The sequence below is a fragment of the Brachypodium distachyon genome, chromosome 2 (genome assembly GCF_000005505.3).
Source record: "Brachypodium distachyon strain Bd21 chromosome 2, Brachypodium_distachyon_v3.0, whole genome shotgun sequence".
NCBI classification, from domain to species: Eukaryota; Viridiplantae; Streptophyta; class Magnoliopsida; order Poales; family Poaceae; genus Brachypodium; species Brachypodium distachyon.
In genome coordinates, this window is record NC_016132.3 from 1,851,565 (window position 1) to 1,865,794 (window position 14,230).

Sequence of the window (14,230 nt, forward strand, 5' to 3'; positions counted from 1 at the left end):
CTTTTTCGAAGGGCAGCGAACAAGTTATTCCAAGTTTCCAACATTACAGACACTACAGAGCCACTTATCACCGCTCCAAAATTCCTGTCACAAGAGATGAAGCCACCAGACAAGGAAGATGTGAGGAGAAACGTCGCGGATCTTCAGGCCTTGTCGGTGATGCGCAGTGCATCCGTGCTCCCTGCCCAATTCCCCTTCTTTACCTTCATGGCCATGTATGCATTGGTGGTGCAAATCCGGCCGACTTGGCGTGGTCAACAGCTCGCCATGACATTCATCTTTGTTGCAGCCTCTTGCACCATCGGTCGTGTTTGGTTCATGATCCCTACACAATGCTTGCTACACTGTCAAGTAACACAGTTTCGCCGAACTACCGCGTGCCTCCTGCTCCTATCATCGAGCGAAATGGTATCATGGTATACTATTTCGGTTGATGGATCACCAAGAGTACAAAAACAACTTAGATTGAACTTTCGAAGTCATACGAGATGAGGTGGAAGACAACGCAGTATTTATTTGATGGGGACCTGTATTGTGGGATGAAGATCGCTGGAAGGAAAAGGCTTGCCCTTTTAAAGGCATGGGCGTTACAAGATTGTACACGGATGTTAAACAAGGCACGAGGTACCAATTAAATCAAGTAGGCCAGGCACGCATGTGCACGAGCTGACGGCCTGTAAAAAAGGGGCGCGCTTGACCGGCCCAGCTCGCGAGCTGGAGTGCGCTGGCATCACGGAAGGCGGCAGCCTACTTGGGACGCGGCGCAGTCCACAGTCGACGCCCAGTCTCACCGATTCACGCAGTCGACTCATCGACGCTGCTGCTGCTCGTGCCGCCATGGCCGCTGCTCCTTGCACGCCAGCTCGCGGGCCAGCTCGAGCCGAGCCAGCACGTGTCCCAGCTTGCTCCGCGTTTCCATATACAGGCAGGAGTTCCAGCAACATGGAAGATGTGAGAAAATTTGATCCTCAAAGTGAAAAATTAATAAAATTGAAATCTTAGTGAAGCTGGACTTAAACTTAAATGAAACTTGAAATGTTCAGAATTCAATAAAAATTCGCTGATCCGCTTTCACTATAATGGCCGGGATGCTTTCGTCGTTCGTGCTTAAGATTAATGAAGTCGCTACAGAGGTTAATTAATTACTATCAGTGGGGATTACTCCGTACTCAATCTTGAGCCGACTTGATGGACAGATTATGCCTGTTGCTTTCGAGCGCAAAGACCCCGGGAGGACCAATCACATAGTTGAACTATATTGGTCTGGGTCTTCGATGGATACGGGGTGAAATACCACGAAGCTCCTTGGTGACTACTAAGTGAATTCCAACTTGGCATGGTGGACGGCTCATCGCCACCTTCACCATAACAGCATCTTCCTTAACCACCTCATGGAGATCATCGTTCTTGGGTTAATCCGCCTTGTGCATTGTTCACCAGTTGGCCAAGTAACATTGACTATGCAAACTTCCTCATGCCTCCTACTCCTATACAGAGAGATCGTCGCAGAACTGTGTCGTGGTATTCTTGACCACCTCTCTGCTAGCTAGTACTATTTTTGATTGATGGATCACTTTGAACTTTCGGCTTGTGTTAGGAACGGGGAGTGAAAGACCTGTCCTTTTAAAGAGGTGAGGAGTGAGTAGAAACTTGCATGTGGATCTGAATTAAATAGAGTTGACATAATGTACACTGAAACTAATATGAAGCCTCTAGTGCTTGTGACCTAACACGTTACCTGGCGCATTAAGTTTGAGCAATCTGTACTCCAACACAATTATAATGAAGTACCCAACGTAACACAACGTACAGCACATCGAGTTCCATGATCCAAGGGCACTGGTTTGAATGTCCAATTGTTGATTCTTCTGACCAATGCCAAAGGCTAGGAAAAATAATTCAATCACCAGCTCGTACTAGTACATACGAAGAGAAATCAATCACCGGAATATACGAATTGGGGTAATTATACACGTGCGGCCATTCTGTTTTGTTCCTCACGCAAGCTGACGATTCATAGATTACCTTAACTTGTGAATTGACGAGGTTCACAAAAACTGTTACTACTGTATGTACGGGTGGAGAAACTCCGGCCCAGCTTTCCTTCCAAATTACTTAATTTAGACCGACTAATTCAAATTATCCTTGAGAGCTACAAGGATCACTCACCTGCTTGCCTCATCATCTCCTAATTAAGATCCTCGGCTCCAATGTGCTTAGAAGGAAGAAGAAAAGGAGTGAGGATGGCGGCAGATTGGGAGTTTTCCGGCCAATTCTCTCTTTGGAGCTGGGATATCGCCGGTGATAGTGATGGGACCAGACGAGAAGACGTTGCAACTGGCTGGTCTGTCTTGGGCTCGCCCAGTCCGATATGATCCGCTAACTTGGGCTTGTTGTCTATGATGCGGCCCACCTGGATTGGCTCCCAGAAAAACATTCTGCAAATTGAACGAGTGAATTGGTTTCGTGCATGTTAGGACCAATAAGCAAGGGCGGCAGCACATACATGGCTCGATAAATGCACCAGCAAAGTGTAGTATTTCCAATGCACATCTAACATGGACGAGATGTTGCCTGCTTAATTGGTCGCAAGGAAACATGGTCACGCAGACATATGTAGGAATTACTTTATCGGGCCAAGTTCTCCTTGGATACAAAGGGGATCTACCTTTCACGCATCTGACCAATACCAATCACACCGTTGCCGCGACGTGCATAAAACTCATACATCGCGTGTTCGACAGCTTCCCGCTACAATAACCTCTGCAGAAAGCCAGAAACGTCTGGCACAAGCGCATTGTAGATCTTCGTCATTTGGTTCACGATTCCCACACAATGACACAATGCTTGCTTGTTCGCCAATGTACGATGGATTTGCTCACTTCTCCATGCCTCCTACTCCTATTTCCAGAACATGCATGACGCGAAATAGTTTCCTACTTCCTCCGTTCTTAATTACTTGTCGCTGTTTTAGTTTAGATAACATCTGGTTCTACTATTCTTGGTTGATGGATCCTTGAGATCACACAAGAACAATCTCGACTGAACTTTGGGTGACATACAAGACAAGATGGAAGATGGTGTGTTATTTATGTGGTGAGGACATGTGAGAAGCGGGGAGGAAAAGGTACAGGGAGTTAGAAGCTTGTACATGGATCGATGTTAAATATACAAGAGCACAAAGTACCAATTGAAACCAAGCAGGACCGTGCATGCATACGCATGTGTCTCCGGTTTAGTTTGCACGTCCTTGTCATGGCGTATATATGCATCTGGACAAACAAAAAAAATCTGTTCGCCTGAGAGTAGCTGAGATAGAGAGAGAGGTCGCTCGATCGACCAAGAGTCGGTGTTTTTTTTGGCTAAGAAGTACGAACATGCCTACAAATGAGCAAAGTACTTCTTGCAGATCGAAAAAGGTGCAATGCATGATAGTAATCTATTTTGATCTGAGGTCTGAAAAAAGAAACAACAACTACACAAGATTCTAGAAGACTTGATTACCATGTGTTCTTCGTGTACCTGGAATTTTTTATTCCGATTTTGTTTATGTTAATTTTTTTAAAATATTTTTCTGATCACTCAAGCAAATTTCACAGTCAAATTCGACTCTTTGTGGATCGATGACCTTTATTAATTAATCCGGCCAAGGAAACATTGCTTTGTTCTATCGGTTCTAGTATGATGCAGTAAAATCAAGTAGCAATTAATTGAGGGAGCAAGCATCGAAATCTTGGTGAAACCGGAATGAAACATCAATAATTTTTGATATTTCACTCTGATCATTTCACTAAGTTTCAGTAATTGGTTGTAGAAGGGCTGCCGTGAGGCAGCAACCTCTAGAATTTTTTTCCCCATTTCACGGACATAGACCATGTCACATGATGTTGTTTAGGGGTTCACCTTTGATGTGCCTCCGACCACCACCGGTCTCTCCTTCCTCTTCGGCTCTCCGTGCTGTCGTATTTGCTAGAGTTCCTAAAACATTTGGTCTCACATTACTGTAAAAAAAACATTTGGTCACCTTCCATTCCACACCTTACTGATAACGGGAGGTGTGTTGCAAATATAATTAACGTCCTTATGTCACAGATAACTAGTACCGATGTCATCAGCCAGAAATGCACGCAGAGCTGGAGAGAGCTGAGACTTGAAGTTGTTACAGAGTTTAACTATACTACTTGCGGGGATTAACTAGTACCGGTGGAGCAGCACCAGCCGTCGAGTACAGGGCAAAACACCTGTGCATGCTGCTCGCAAGCAAAAGGCATTCGGAGGGCCGTGCAGATCGACTGTATTGCCCGGAGGCCTCGACGGAGAAGGCATGAACCTACCCTCACCACAACGGCAACCCTTGCAGTATCTCCATGATATCTTTGTTATTGGATTCACGATCGTTGCGAATTGCTGATAGTTAGTCTGCCAAGTTACACTCACTATGCAACTTTCCCTATGCCTCCTATTCCTATGCGTCGGAACATGGTGAAATTGTTTTTTTTTTTGAGAGATCAACGGGGGGAGGAATCCCCACCTGAATATCATTAGAGTGTTACATGGGTCAAACCCGCGAAGAGAGGTAGTCACGCCACGCGGTGGCCGCTACCTGAAGATCGACTTTCCTGAGTCGATGGGACCATAAAGTAAAGTTAGCGAGAATGTTCCTAACGATTACATGGGGTGGTAGCGATACATGCCGGAAGACCATACTGTTCCTGGCATCCTAGATTTTCCAAAGAACAATGATTACAACAGTAGGCCACAACATCGGTGAGGCGGCGGCAGAACGCGGTGGGGAAAGCCATGGCGCTGCAAGTGACGAGGAGGGGCTGAAGCCGAGGAGATCCCAGACCACTGCGCTCGCTCTGCAGCGGTAGAACGGGTGAGCGTTTGTCTCGGGGTGGTTACTGCATCTTGAACAGACATGGTGAAATTGTATCTTTGCGTTTATCATCATCTCATATGTTGCTATCTTCAGAGTTGGTGGATCATGGATTTTTGAACTTTCGATGGCATACAAGAGAATGGGGAGATCGTCATGTTATGTATTAATTTATTTGATGAGGAAGTCTGCGGAACAAAGAGGGGGGAGGGAAAGGAATGTCCTTTTAGTTAAAGACAATTTACATGTGCATCTTGAAAAAATTTAATTTGTTCACACATTAATTAGTAGTTGAGATAGAGGGATGCCCTGCGGTCGACCACAATGTTGGTGGTTTGGTTACAAACAATGTGCATAGTAGCATATGAGCAGCTTAAGATCTTGCAAAGAAAACGAGCATGCATTATTTCTTACTCCATTTTGATCCGAGGTCATAAAAAGACAGGACATCATCGGCACACGATTCTGAAAGACAGTAGTTAGTACATATGCCATCTGTTCTTCATCTGCCTGGAATTCGTCGCCAATTCTGATTTTCTTTTCACCTCTTCTGATCTTGCTCGTCCTGTAGGAACAGAGTAAGCAAATTAGTTCGTCAAATTCCACTCCTCCTGCACGTATGACCTCTCTTAAGCTGTCCAAGAAAAACATTTATTCATTGGATCGGTGGCTGGATTGGAATTAGGAAGCCGGGTAATTTAAAACTGCCGACACCATAGGTTTTTTTTTTTGAGAGGATTTCTGCCGACACCATAGGTGTGTTGCAAATCTGGCACACATCAATAGCACAACCACCTGGGCCAAGCTTTAGCTATACTGTACGAGCCCAAACGGCCCAGTGGGCGTGCGACGCATGGACGAAGTTTTGGTGTATGGGCCAAGCCCATCGCGCCGCTCCTGCTTGGCATTGCGGAAGAAAAAGATCCACGATTCCTCTGCTTTACGTTCTCAAATAAAAAGATCCACGATTCCGGAAGAAACGCCCGGCGTACGTGCCACGCGCGGCGCATCTCGCGCGTTGAAAAGAATCCAACGGCGCTGCCTAGAGTCATGAACACGGCCCTTCGTGGGACCCACAAATCAGTGACCTCTGCGTCACCTGACATACGTCAGAGGATCCGGCTCGATCCGCTACGCGTAGCTCGGAGAGCTGCGTGGGTACATTATTGTATTGCGTGTTGGTCAATGGAAACTCTGGCACACGTTTCGAGATGTTGTTAATGTATTATAGAGGTGAATTAATTAACTACTGCTTATCATCGGCGGGTAAGATAAATGGACTATAGTATTTCCAACCCACGACTTGCTCAAACAAGACTTTGCGTATGCTTGCTCACAAGCAAAGGTTGCCTTGCCTGGTAGACAAATGAGTTGTATTGGGCCAAGTCCAACGTAGGTATGGAATGCAGTTGTGGTGGGCCATAGAACTCAGACATGGTGTGGTCGACAGCTCGCCGCTACAGGGCTCTAAGCACGTGTGGAAGTGAAAGCCTCAGGGATTATTGAACGTAAATCTGTGCACAAACCCATGCAAACAGGCTTAAAAGCAGTGGATAGCCTGGTTCCTATAGGCCGTGGTCAACAAGAACTTAGTAATTCCTATGGCACCACCACTCGGAGATCTTCGTCATTTTGCTCGCGAATATTGCTACCCCTTTGTTAGTTCATTGAGTTACGATGGCTATTCGAATTTCCCCGTGCCTGCTAGTCCTATGCGTCGGGAGCATGGCAAGATAGTATCAAGCACAAAGTATGCTAAATTATCAGAGTTACTATTTGGGTTGATGGGTCATCTAAATCAGAAGAACAAGAGATCTCCAAGAACAATCTAGATTGAACCTTGGGAGGCATACAAGAAAGAGTAGACGATCTCGGGTCTTATTTATTTGGCGAGGACGTGGGCGTGACATAAAAAGCGGGTACGTATGAAAACGTACATGACATGGATGTTACATGAGAGCGCAAGGTACAAATTAAGGACGAGACTGCGCAGCGGCGATTGCGATACGGCTCCGGAACGCCTTGGAGGCGTTGCCGCGCTCACGCGCGAAGGCCCCGTACACACTGGCCATCCCGCGCGGCAGCTCTCGCCCCAGCCACGGCCCAAACGAGGACTCAACAGGCCAGACACGACCCAGATAGCTGGCCACCTCAGTTTGTTCGAGATCTGAAAATTTACTGCTCGGTCACGTTCGGTTGCCCGCATCTTTGACATGTCCCGAGTCTTTTTTTATGCTTTTGGCTGTGGCACTTGTGTCTTGTGTCCATGGAAACGAGCACCTAGTGATTAAATTATTTTCTTTAGCCGTGATTAGTCTTCAAAGAGGACAAGAACTAGCCTTTTGCCGTGAACTTCAGTTCCTTCACTGGTCTGAGAAGTTCCACGAGACATGGTAACTGACGCTACGGGCAAAGACAAATGCAACTAAGACCGAATAATCTGGCTGCGAGTGGCAATAAACATGGTAATTGAGTAGTGGTAAACAATATGACAACTAAGATGAAATAACCTGGCATAAATAGTGCATGATGTCATGTCAAAAATGACCAAAGAACATGGCAACTAGATAGTATACACATGACAACTAGTAGTGCACGATATGACAACTAGGACATGATAATCCATGCCTCTTTGACATATAAGTTATTTCTAATTACCGGGTTATGCTTACTTGCCACATCATCAATACCTAATTACCGGTTAACTGTGTGTTTTTTGCTATAACGGTCCCTGCTTGTCGTGTTATCAATGACTAATTGTCAGGTTAACCGTGCCCACCTACTAGATTAATTGTGCCTAATAGGCGGGTTAACCGTGCCTACTTACCAGGTTAACCATGCCTAATTGCCAGATTAACTATGCATACTTGCTGGGTTTTCAATGCCTACTTGCCGGGTCGTTATCAATACCTAATTGCTTGCCGGGTTATCAATGCCTACTTGCTGGATCAATAGTGCCTAACTACTGGGTGAACCGTGCCTACTTGCCGGGTTAACAATGCCTACTTGCCGGGTTAACCGTGCCTACTTGTCGGGTTATCAATGCCTAATTGCCGGGTTATCAATGCCCAACTGCCGGGTTAACCATGCCTACTTGCCGGGTTATCAATGCCTACTTGCTGGATCAACAGTGCCTAACTACCGGGTGAACCGTGCCTACTTGCCGGGTTAACAATGCCTACTTGCCGGGTTAACCGTGCCTACTTGCCGGGTTATCAATGCCTAACTGTCGGGTTATCAATGCCTAATTGCCGGTTAACCGTGCCTATTTGTGGGATTATCAATGCCTACTTGCCAATTTAACCATGCCTACTTGTCAAATTAACTTTGTCTACTTGCCACATTAACGATGCCTAATAGTCGGATTATCAATGCCTAATTGCAGAATTAACCGTCCCTACTACTTTTCAGATTAACCGTGCCTATTGCCGGGTTAACGGGGCCTAGTTGCCAAATTAGCCGTGTCTAATTGCTGTGTTAACCTTGTCTACATGCCATATTAACGTTGCCTACTTGCCGGGTTATCAATGCCTAATTGTCGGCTAACCGTGTCTACTTGTCGATTAACCATGCCTACTAAACATTAACAATGCGTATTTGTCAAATTCACTGTGTCTAATTGCCATGTTAACTTTGTCTACTTGCCACATTAACGGTGCCTAATTGCCGGGTTAGAATGTCTACTTGCCGAGTTCATCATGCCTACTTATCGGGTTACGTGGGCAGCCCGCTTACAAAGGAGCTGCCTCTCAAACTTGGCGGACCCCGCAGGCAGTAGGCAACGAGGAGGACGACATGGCGGGGACCCCCCATGGGCGTTCAGGGAACATCGATCCTGAATACTACGATCCAAAGCCACTCGAACTCCAACTGAAAAGTTTCAGACTTAAGCTCCAGCCATCGTCTGAACCAACAACTTCCAACCACCACCTTACCAAAACCACCAAGTGCAGGCACCAAAAGAACACACGGCTAGGATCAACTTCAACGCCACACCAGCACCTCCTAATCAACTTATACGTACAAAAGACATGAGTGGCTTGAGAGTTGAGACAGTCCGCCGCCGACGCGCACCGTCAGCCACCGCCGTGCGTTTGCTCCGCCGTCTTACGCGCTCCGCACCGCCGCCGCCACGCACAGCTCCGCCACCGCCGACGCGCGCATCTCCGCCGCTGCGCAGCCTGCTCCCCGCCGCGTAGCTCTGCCACCGCCGACGCGCAGCTCTGCAGCCGCCGCACGGCCTGCTCCGCCATGCATGTGGCTGGGATCTATGCAGGCCCTGGATTTCTGGAGGAGCCACTGAGGATTGAGGAGAGACGTGGGGAGGTAGGCATCGGGTGGAGGAGAAAAACTCAGGAGGCTTGGGGTAGGAGCTAGATCGGCGGAGATTAGCGCGCCGTACTGTAAGACTCCGCGGGGCACGTGCCCCACGTAGAATTTCTGACAAATTAAACCACGGTAAGCAGACCATGCTTGTGCATTCACACGCATACGTCTCTGGGTTATTAATTTGCACGTCCTAATTGTGACGTATGCATCTGGATGAAAAATATATGTTCACCTGTGAGTAGCTGACGTCACTACACCACTGCACAGGATTTCCGACAGCCAATTTGGTCGGGGAAACAGCTTTTAGCGACGGAAGATCGGTCAGGAAAGGGTTTTCTCGACCAACATTGTCTGTCACTGAAAGTCTTGTCGGCAAGGGCCTTTCCCGACCAACATTTTTTACCGACCGACTGTTTATCGCTATTATGAAATCTTTCCTGACCGACAATGTCTTTTCCGACTGACGGTCTTTTCTCGAAAGACAACCCTTTCCCGACCAACACTCCGATGGCATGCGTTTCGCCGACCGACCGTCTATTGATGGTATTCAGTTTTGCCGACCAACTTTCTGATGCCACTACATCATCTTTTCCCGACCGACTGTTAGACGATGGTAATTTTGCCAACCCAACTTTGGGTTCATTGCGTACGTACGTGCACACTCAATCAAGTTACATATATCACAACAGTAAGTTTTTGACACACATAAATAATTCATATCATCGAAACATAGTTACCATTTAGATTCTCATAAACTAAAGGAAACATCGTTCAAAGTTCAAGAAACCATACAAGTTTACAAAATAATTCATTGTTTGCTCCATTACACAAAATATCCATTTGACAGAAACCCCGACTTCATGGTTTCTTGCCCGTCAGCTTCTTGGATCTTTGTCCTTACGCATAGCATCCCTATAAAAGATAAGAAGGCCTCAATACATTTATAAGTTGGTAACACAATGACGTTCTAAACATTTGCATCATGAAAAAGTAAAATGCAATTCATGTTGTTATAAAACAGATAATGGATCTTATGTTGGAGAGAAAATTTTGATGTACTTAGACACGTAAAGGCAAGGTCTCAGGTGAATCATGTACGAAAGAGAGCACACATACATAAAAAAGCTGTTATTTTACATATCTAGGTACATGACAGCAGAGAGAAACAGCACAATGAACCAAAAACTTGTTTCACATATCAGTATAGCAATTATTCTTATGTAAACAGCCTATCTAGAATTAATCTCCACATGATTATAGCTAGATAGAGGAGCACCAATAGTTGGTCCAGTGTTACATTAACAAATAAAACAAAAACAATACACTAGCAGAACACTCTGAGCATGAAATATTTTTTAAAACAGGGCAATTTGTTGTTGCTTCTGTATTCCACAACAGACCAAGTGAGAAGATAACAAATATCCAAGATCAAAACTAATTTGGTATTACAAATAAATCCAGCCAGCAGTTCTTCTCTGAAATATATTAGCAAAAAATACAGGATTTTGTATCAAGATTACTAAACCACAGATTAACAAATACAGATAGTAGTTTTTGGCTTGTGCTTGTTGGTGTGTATAGTTTCAGACTAATGTTCTGACATAATATGAGGTGTTACTTCACATGTCTTGAACCGAAGATATCAGATAAGCACACACAAAAGAATTCTAGAACAGTACAGAACTGGATGTCGACAAAAATCAATAAGCACAGCAGCAGTGCCATCACAAAATAAAAGGCACTGTATTTTCAGATGTACTGATACTTAAAGCACAATTGCTAGAACAACTGCAGAATTAGGCATACCCAAGTGTATGTGTTTTGATGAAAACTTCATCTCTCCGAGGGGCATACCCGAGTTCATCAGCTTACAATCAGTCCAAGTTTAGTACAATGTATTAGGCTTTGAAATACAACATCATATCATTCGTAAGATAACCATTTCATGGGTAACACGGGCATCACTCTTTCTACCAGTTGTATGCGACACCGTCAACTTGGCACGATTCTCTTTCGCTCTTGCACTGCGAGCCTACAAGAATAAAAATTTGATCACCAAACTTCAGGTTAATGATTGTTAGGACAACTGAGCAAGGGGATGACCATCAACATAAAAAAAACAGTTCTTGAGGGTACTGTTGGCGTATGCAAAGTTTTATCAGCATAATATAAACTCTTCCAAGCAAGGCTGCTGCCATTCAGTTTAGTTTCTGTACATAAAGCTAAAAAAATGCTAAAATATCCAGTTCATATCAAAAGTTTAAAAAGAGCAGCTCAGTATATCTATATATATGTAGGCAGGATGGCTTACTTCAAATTCTGGAGATCGCCAATATTCAATAAGGGTAGCCCAATCACGTTTACTAATTCTCTCATCCATCTTCTCATAAGTTGTTCATCAGTCAATTCAGGATCAAACTTTGTCTTCTTTAAATCAACCTTCCATTCCTTCCATTTAGTGTGTGAAGTGTTATAAACATAGCTCAGAGCAGTGGAGTCCAGCTCATAGAAAGCCTAATAATTGAAATCAGAAAAGGACGATCATCAGCTACATAGCAACAGACATAAGAACATAAATTGTAAGTAATAAGCCATGTCTGCAACACATACCTGTAAGTGATCCCACACCAATGACTTCTGTTCTTCCAGCTCAACATCTCTCCAATCTAACTTCGCAAGTGATATATGCTTCCTCACCAAAGTACCAATGAAATTTGCAAATTCAGTTGCATCTGCCCCATAAGGCTGGCCAAGCTCATTAAATGGAATTTTGATTTTAGGCTTAGTCTGCCTCGAATAAATGTTTAACTTCTGAGTAATTTTTCTTCCACCTTTCTTTTCACCATTACCATTACCATCAAGCTCATGAATAACCTCTCCATGACAATGGTCATAGTTACTATCTAGTGCCATGAGATCACTATAATAAGGAGAAGTATAATTAACTATATGTACCTTTCGATGTTGTCCAGAATCTACAAGATCATCTTTTCTTGCGCTCGACCTTAAAACACGATGTTCATTTCTACTGTCAGGTATTTTGGAGGATGCCTGCATAGATGACGTAGGTATCAACATAGAAAAGTCATAGTTCAAACTACAATTTCTACACTTCAGGAATAGTTAGTGTTGGAAGCTCCACATGCACATGTAAAACATGTAAACATACCTTTCTTTTCTTGTTAGGAGGTTGGGTTGCTTCCATATGACCTCTAAGTGCATCTCATCTTTCACGAACAATTGCCAGCTTCTTGCTATTTTTTTCTATTTGCCTAGTTATTTGTAATTGATATTCAACTGCCTTTAGTTCGTCCGACGTGACCCCACCATCTTTATCCTTTCCTCTTGCACTTCCCATTCTTTTTCGTGAAAAAAAGACATAATGTAAGAAAGTATGTGGCTGAGTTTACAAACAAACATAAAAGCAAAATCTTACATCACACTTATTTTTTCCAATATCACTTGCCTTAAAACCTAATCCATCTACATCTGCCCTAGTAGAACCAACTTTTTGTTTCATTCGGATTAATTTGATGGAATAGAGAATCTCTAACAATGGAAGAGGACAGACTAAATTTGTGGTATGGCAAAAATCAATCGGATGAACCAAATCACCTAAATATAAAATCAGCAAAAGAGTTCTTCACAAGTACATTAAAATTCACATCAAGTCTTGGTGCAAGACTGCTACTGTTGCGGTCTAATACACTAATACACTAAATGCTTCGGTTTTATTCTTTCTAAAATACAAACTAACAGAAAAATCCCAGTACAGAACTCTCTGGCACATGGAGAGAGAGAGAGAGCAGCTCACCAGACTGAAGTCGCCGTCAGCTTGGGGGTGTGAGCACGTACAGGACCACCTCTGCGAGGAGAAACGACGGGGCTGCAGGCAGTCCAGCTCCTGTGGCGACGGGGTGGCGGTACAGATCCCGCGGTGACGGTCCAGAGAATAGCGGAGAGAAGGGATGGGGGCGGCGCTCTAGCGGCAAGGGTGGATTGGTGGCTGTCGAGCGCAACGGCAGCAGTTCTTGGCGGGGGTGGCAGGCGGCGGATGGGATAAGCCGGCGAGGAGGCGGGGCGAGGCGCGCGGCCGGTGGTGTGGGACGGGGCGGAGGCGAAGTGGTCGCACCGGCCGGATCGAAATCGGGACCAGCGGCGGCGGCCTGCTCTCGTGGACTGCTGTCTCGTGGACTGAGAAAGGGAATGGGAAGAGATAAGGCTTGGCTAGGGATTTGGAATTAGAGAGCGGAAATGTTCGCGGGCTGGGCCAAAATATGGCGCCCAAAATTTCATTTTCGGGTGGGTAAGGCCCGACCCACAGTTGGTCGGCAATTTTTTGCCGACCGACAGTTTTACACTAACACCAGAATTGCCGACCGACTGTTCGACTCCTTTGTATTTTTCATTCCCGACCAACGGTCCGTCGCCCTACATATGAATTCCTGACCGACCGTCCGACATCAACTTCCCCGACCAACCGTCATACGTCATATGTACACTTTTCCCGACCAACAACAGTCGGCAATTCTATGCAGCGGTGTAGTGCGTATATAGACAACGTCTAGGTGGTTTTTGGCTACGCACGTACACTCTGCCGGAGCATATGAGCATAAGTTCTTGCGCAGAAAAACGTGCATTATTTTTCAGAAAAGGAAAATAGAACATGTGCGCGCATGCATGACAATACTCTATTTTGACCGGAGGTGTGAATAAATTAAAAAAACACATCACAAGATCACAAGATTCTGGAAGACGAGTATGGTTCATAGCTAACAAGCGTGTTCTTCGTCTACCGAGGAAATATTCTTTCGTTCGAGCGGGGCTGGATTAGAATTGGGAATCTGGGTGATTTGAAACTCCTATTTGACAACCACGTCAACCTGCTTCAAACTGTTACTATAGTTCTAGTATGATGCGGTAAAATCCAGTAGCAATTGATCGAGTGAGCAAGAAGCAGCGAAATCTTGGTGAAACCGGAAAAACATCAATAAATCTTTAAATTTCACTCTGATCATTTCA

The 14,230-nt window shown here is 44.9% G+C and overlaps 1 protein-coding gene and 1 long non-coding RNA gene across 5 annotated transcripts; one reads left to right on the forward strand and one right to left on the reverse strand.

Annotated features, from left to right (window-relative positions):
• The first annotated feature begins 8,648 nt into the window (after positions 1–8,648).
• LOC112271008 lies at positions 8,649–10,086 on the forward strand. Its single transcript, XR_002963785.1, has 2 exons — positions 8,649–9,337; positions 9,476–10,086. It is a non-coding gene; the product is annotated as an uncharacterized LOC112271008 (long non-coding RNA).
• LOC100838372 lies at positions 9,928–13,415 on the reverse strand. Of its 4 annotated transcripts, none has more exons than XR_730212.3 (7): positions 13,023–13,415; positions 12,378–12,567; positions 12,164–12,259; positions 11,819–12,084; positions 11,520–11,722; positions 11,015–11,240; positions 9,928–10,120 (listed from the first exon to the last, which is right to left on the reverse strand). XR_730212.3 is itself a non-coding variant. In XM_024459884.1 (7 exons), exons 2-6 carry the CDS (start codon positions 12,411–12,413, stop codon positions 11,201–11,203), a joined length of 510 nt encoding a protein of 169 aa, XP_024315652.1. In that variant the 5' UTR covers positions 12,414–12,567; positions 13,023–13,414; the 3' UTR covers positions 9,928–10,120; positions 11,015–11,200. The 4 variants fall into 4 exon arrangements, 2 of the variants coding, with proteins under 2 accessions (XP_024315652.1, XP_024315651.1); XR_001405779.2 differs by having other exon boundaries at positions 11,819–11,940; positions 13,023–13,414; XM_024459884.1 differs by having other exon boundaries at positions 11,819–11,953; positions 13,023–13,414.
• Between the last annotated feature and the right edge of the window lie 815 nt (positions 13,416–14,230).

Bases quoted from the DNA above. Each gene is read 5' to 3' on its own strand.
- LOC100838372 (XM_024459883.1), bottom strand. From the start codon at position 12,121: ATGGCACTAGATAGTAACTATGACCATTGTCATGGAGAGGTTATTCAT. The intron at 11,723-11,818 runs GTATGTGTTGCA...TTCAATTATTAG, and splicing joins TGGTGTGGGATCACTTACAG to GCTTTCTATGAGCTGGACTC. The intron at 11,241-11,519 runs GTAAGCCATCCT...TTATTCTTGTAG, and splicing joins GGCGATCTCCAGAATTTGAA to GCTCGCAGTGCAAGAGCGAA.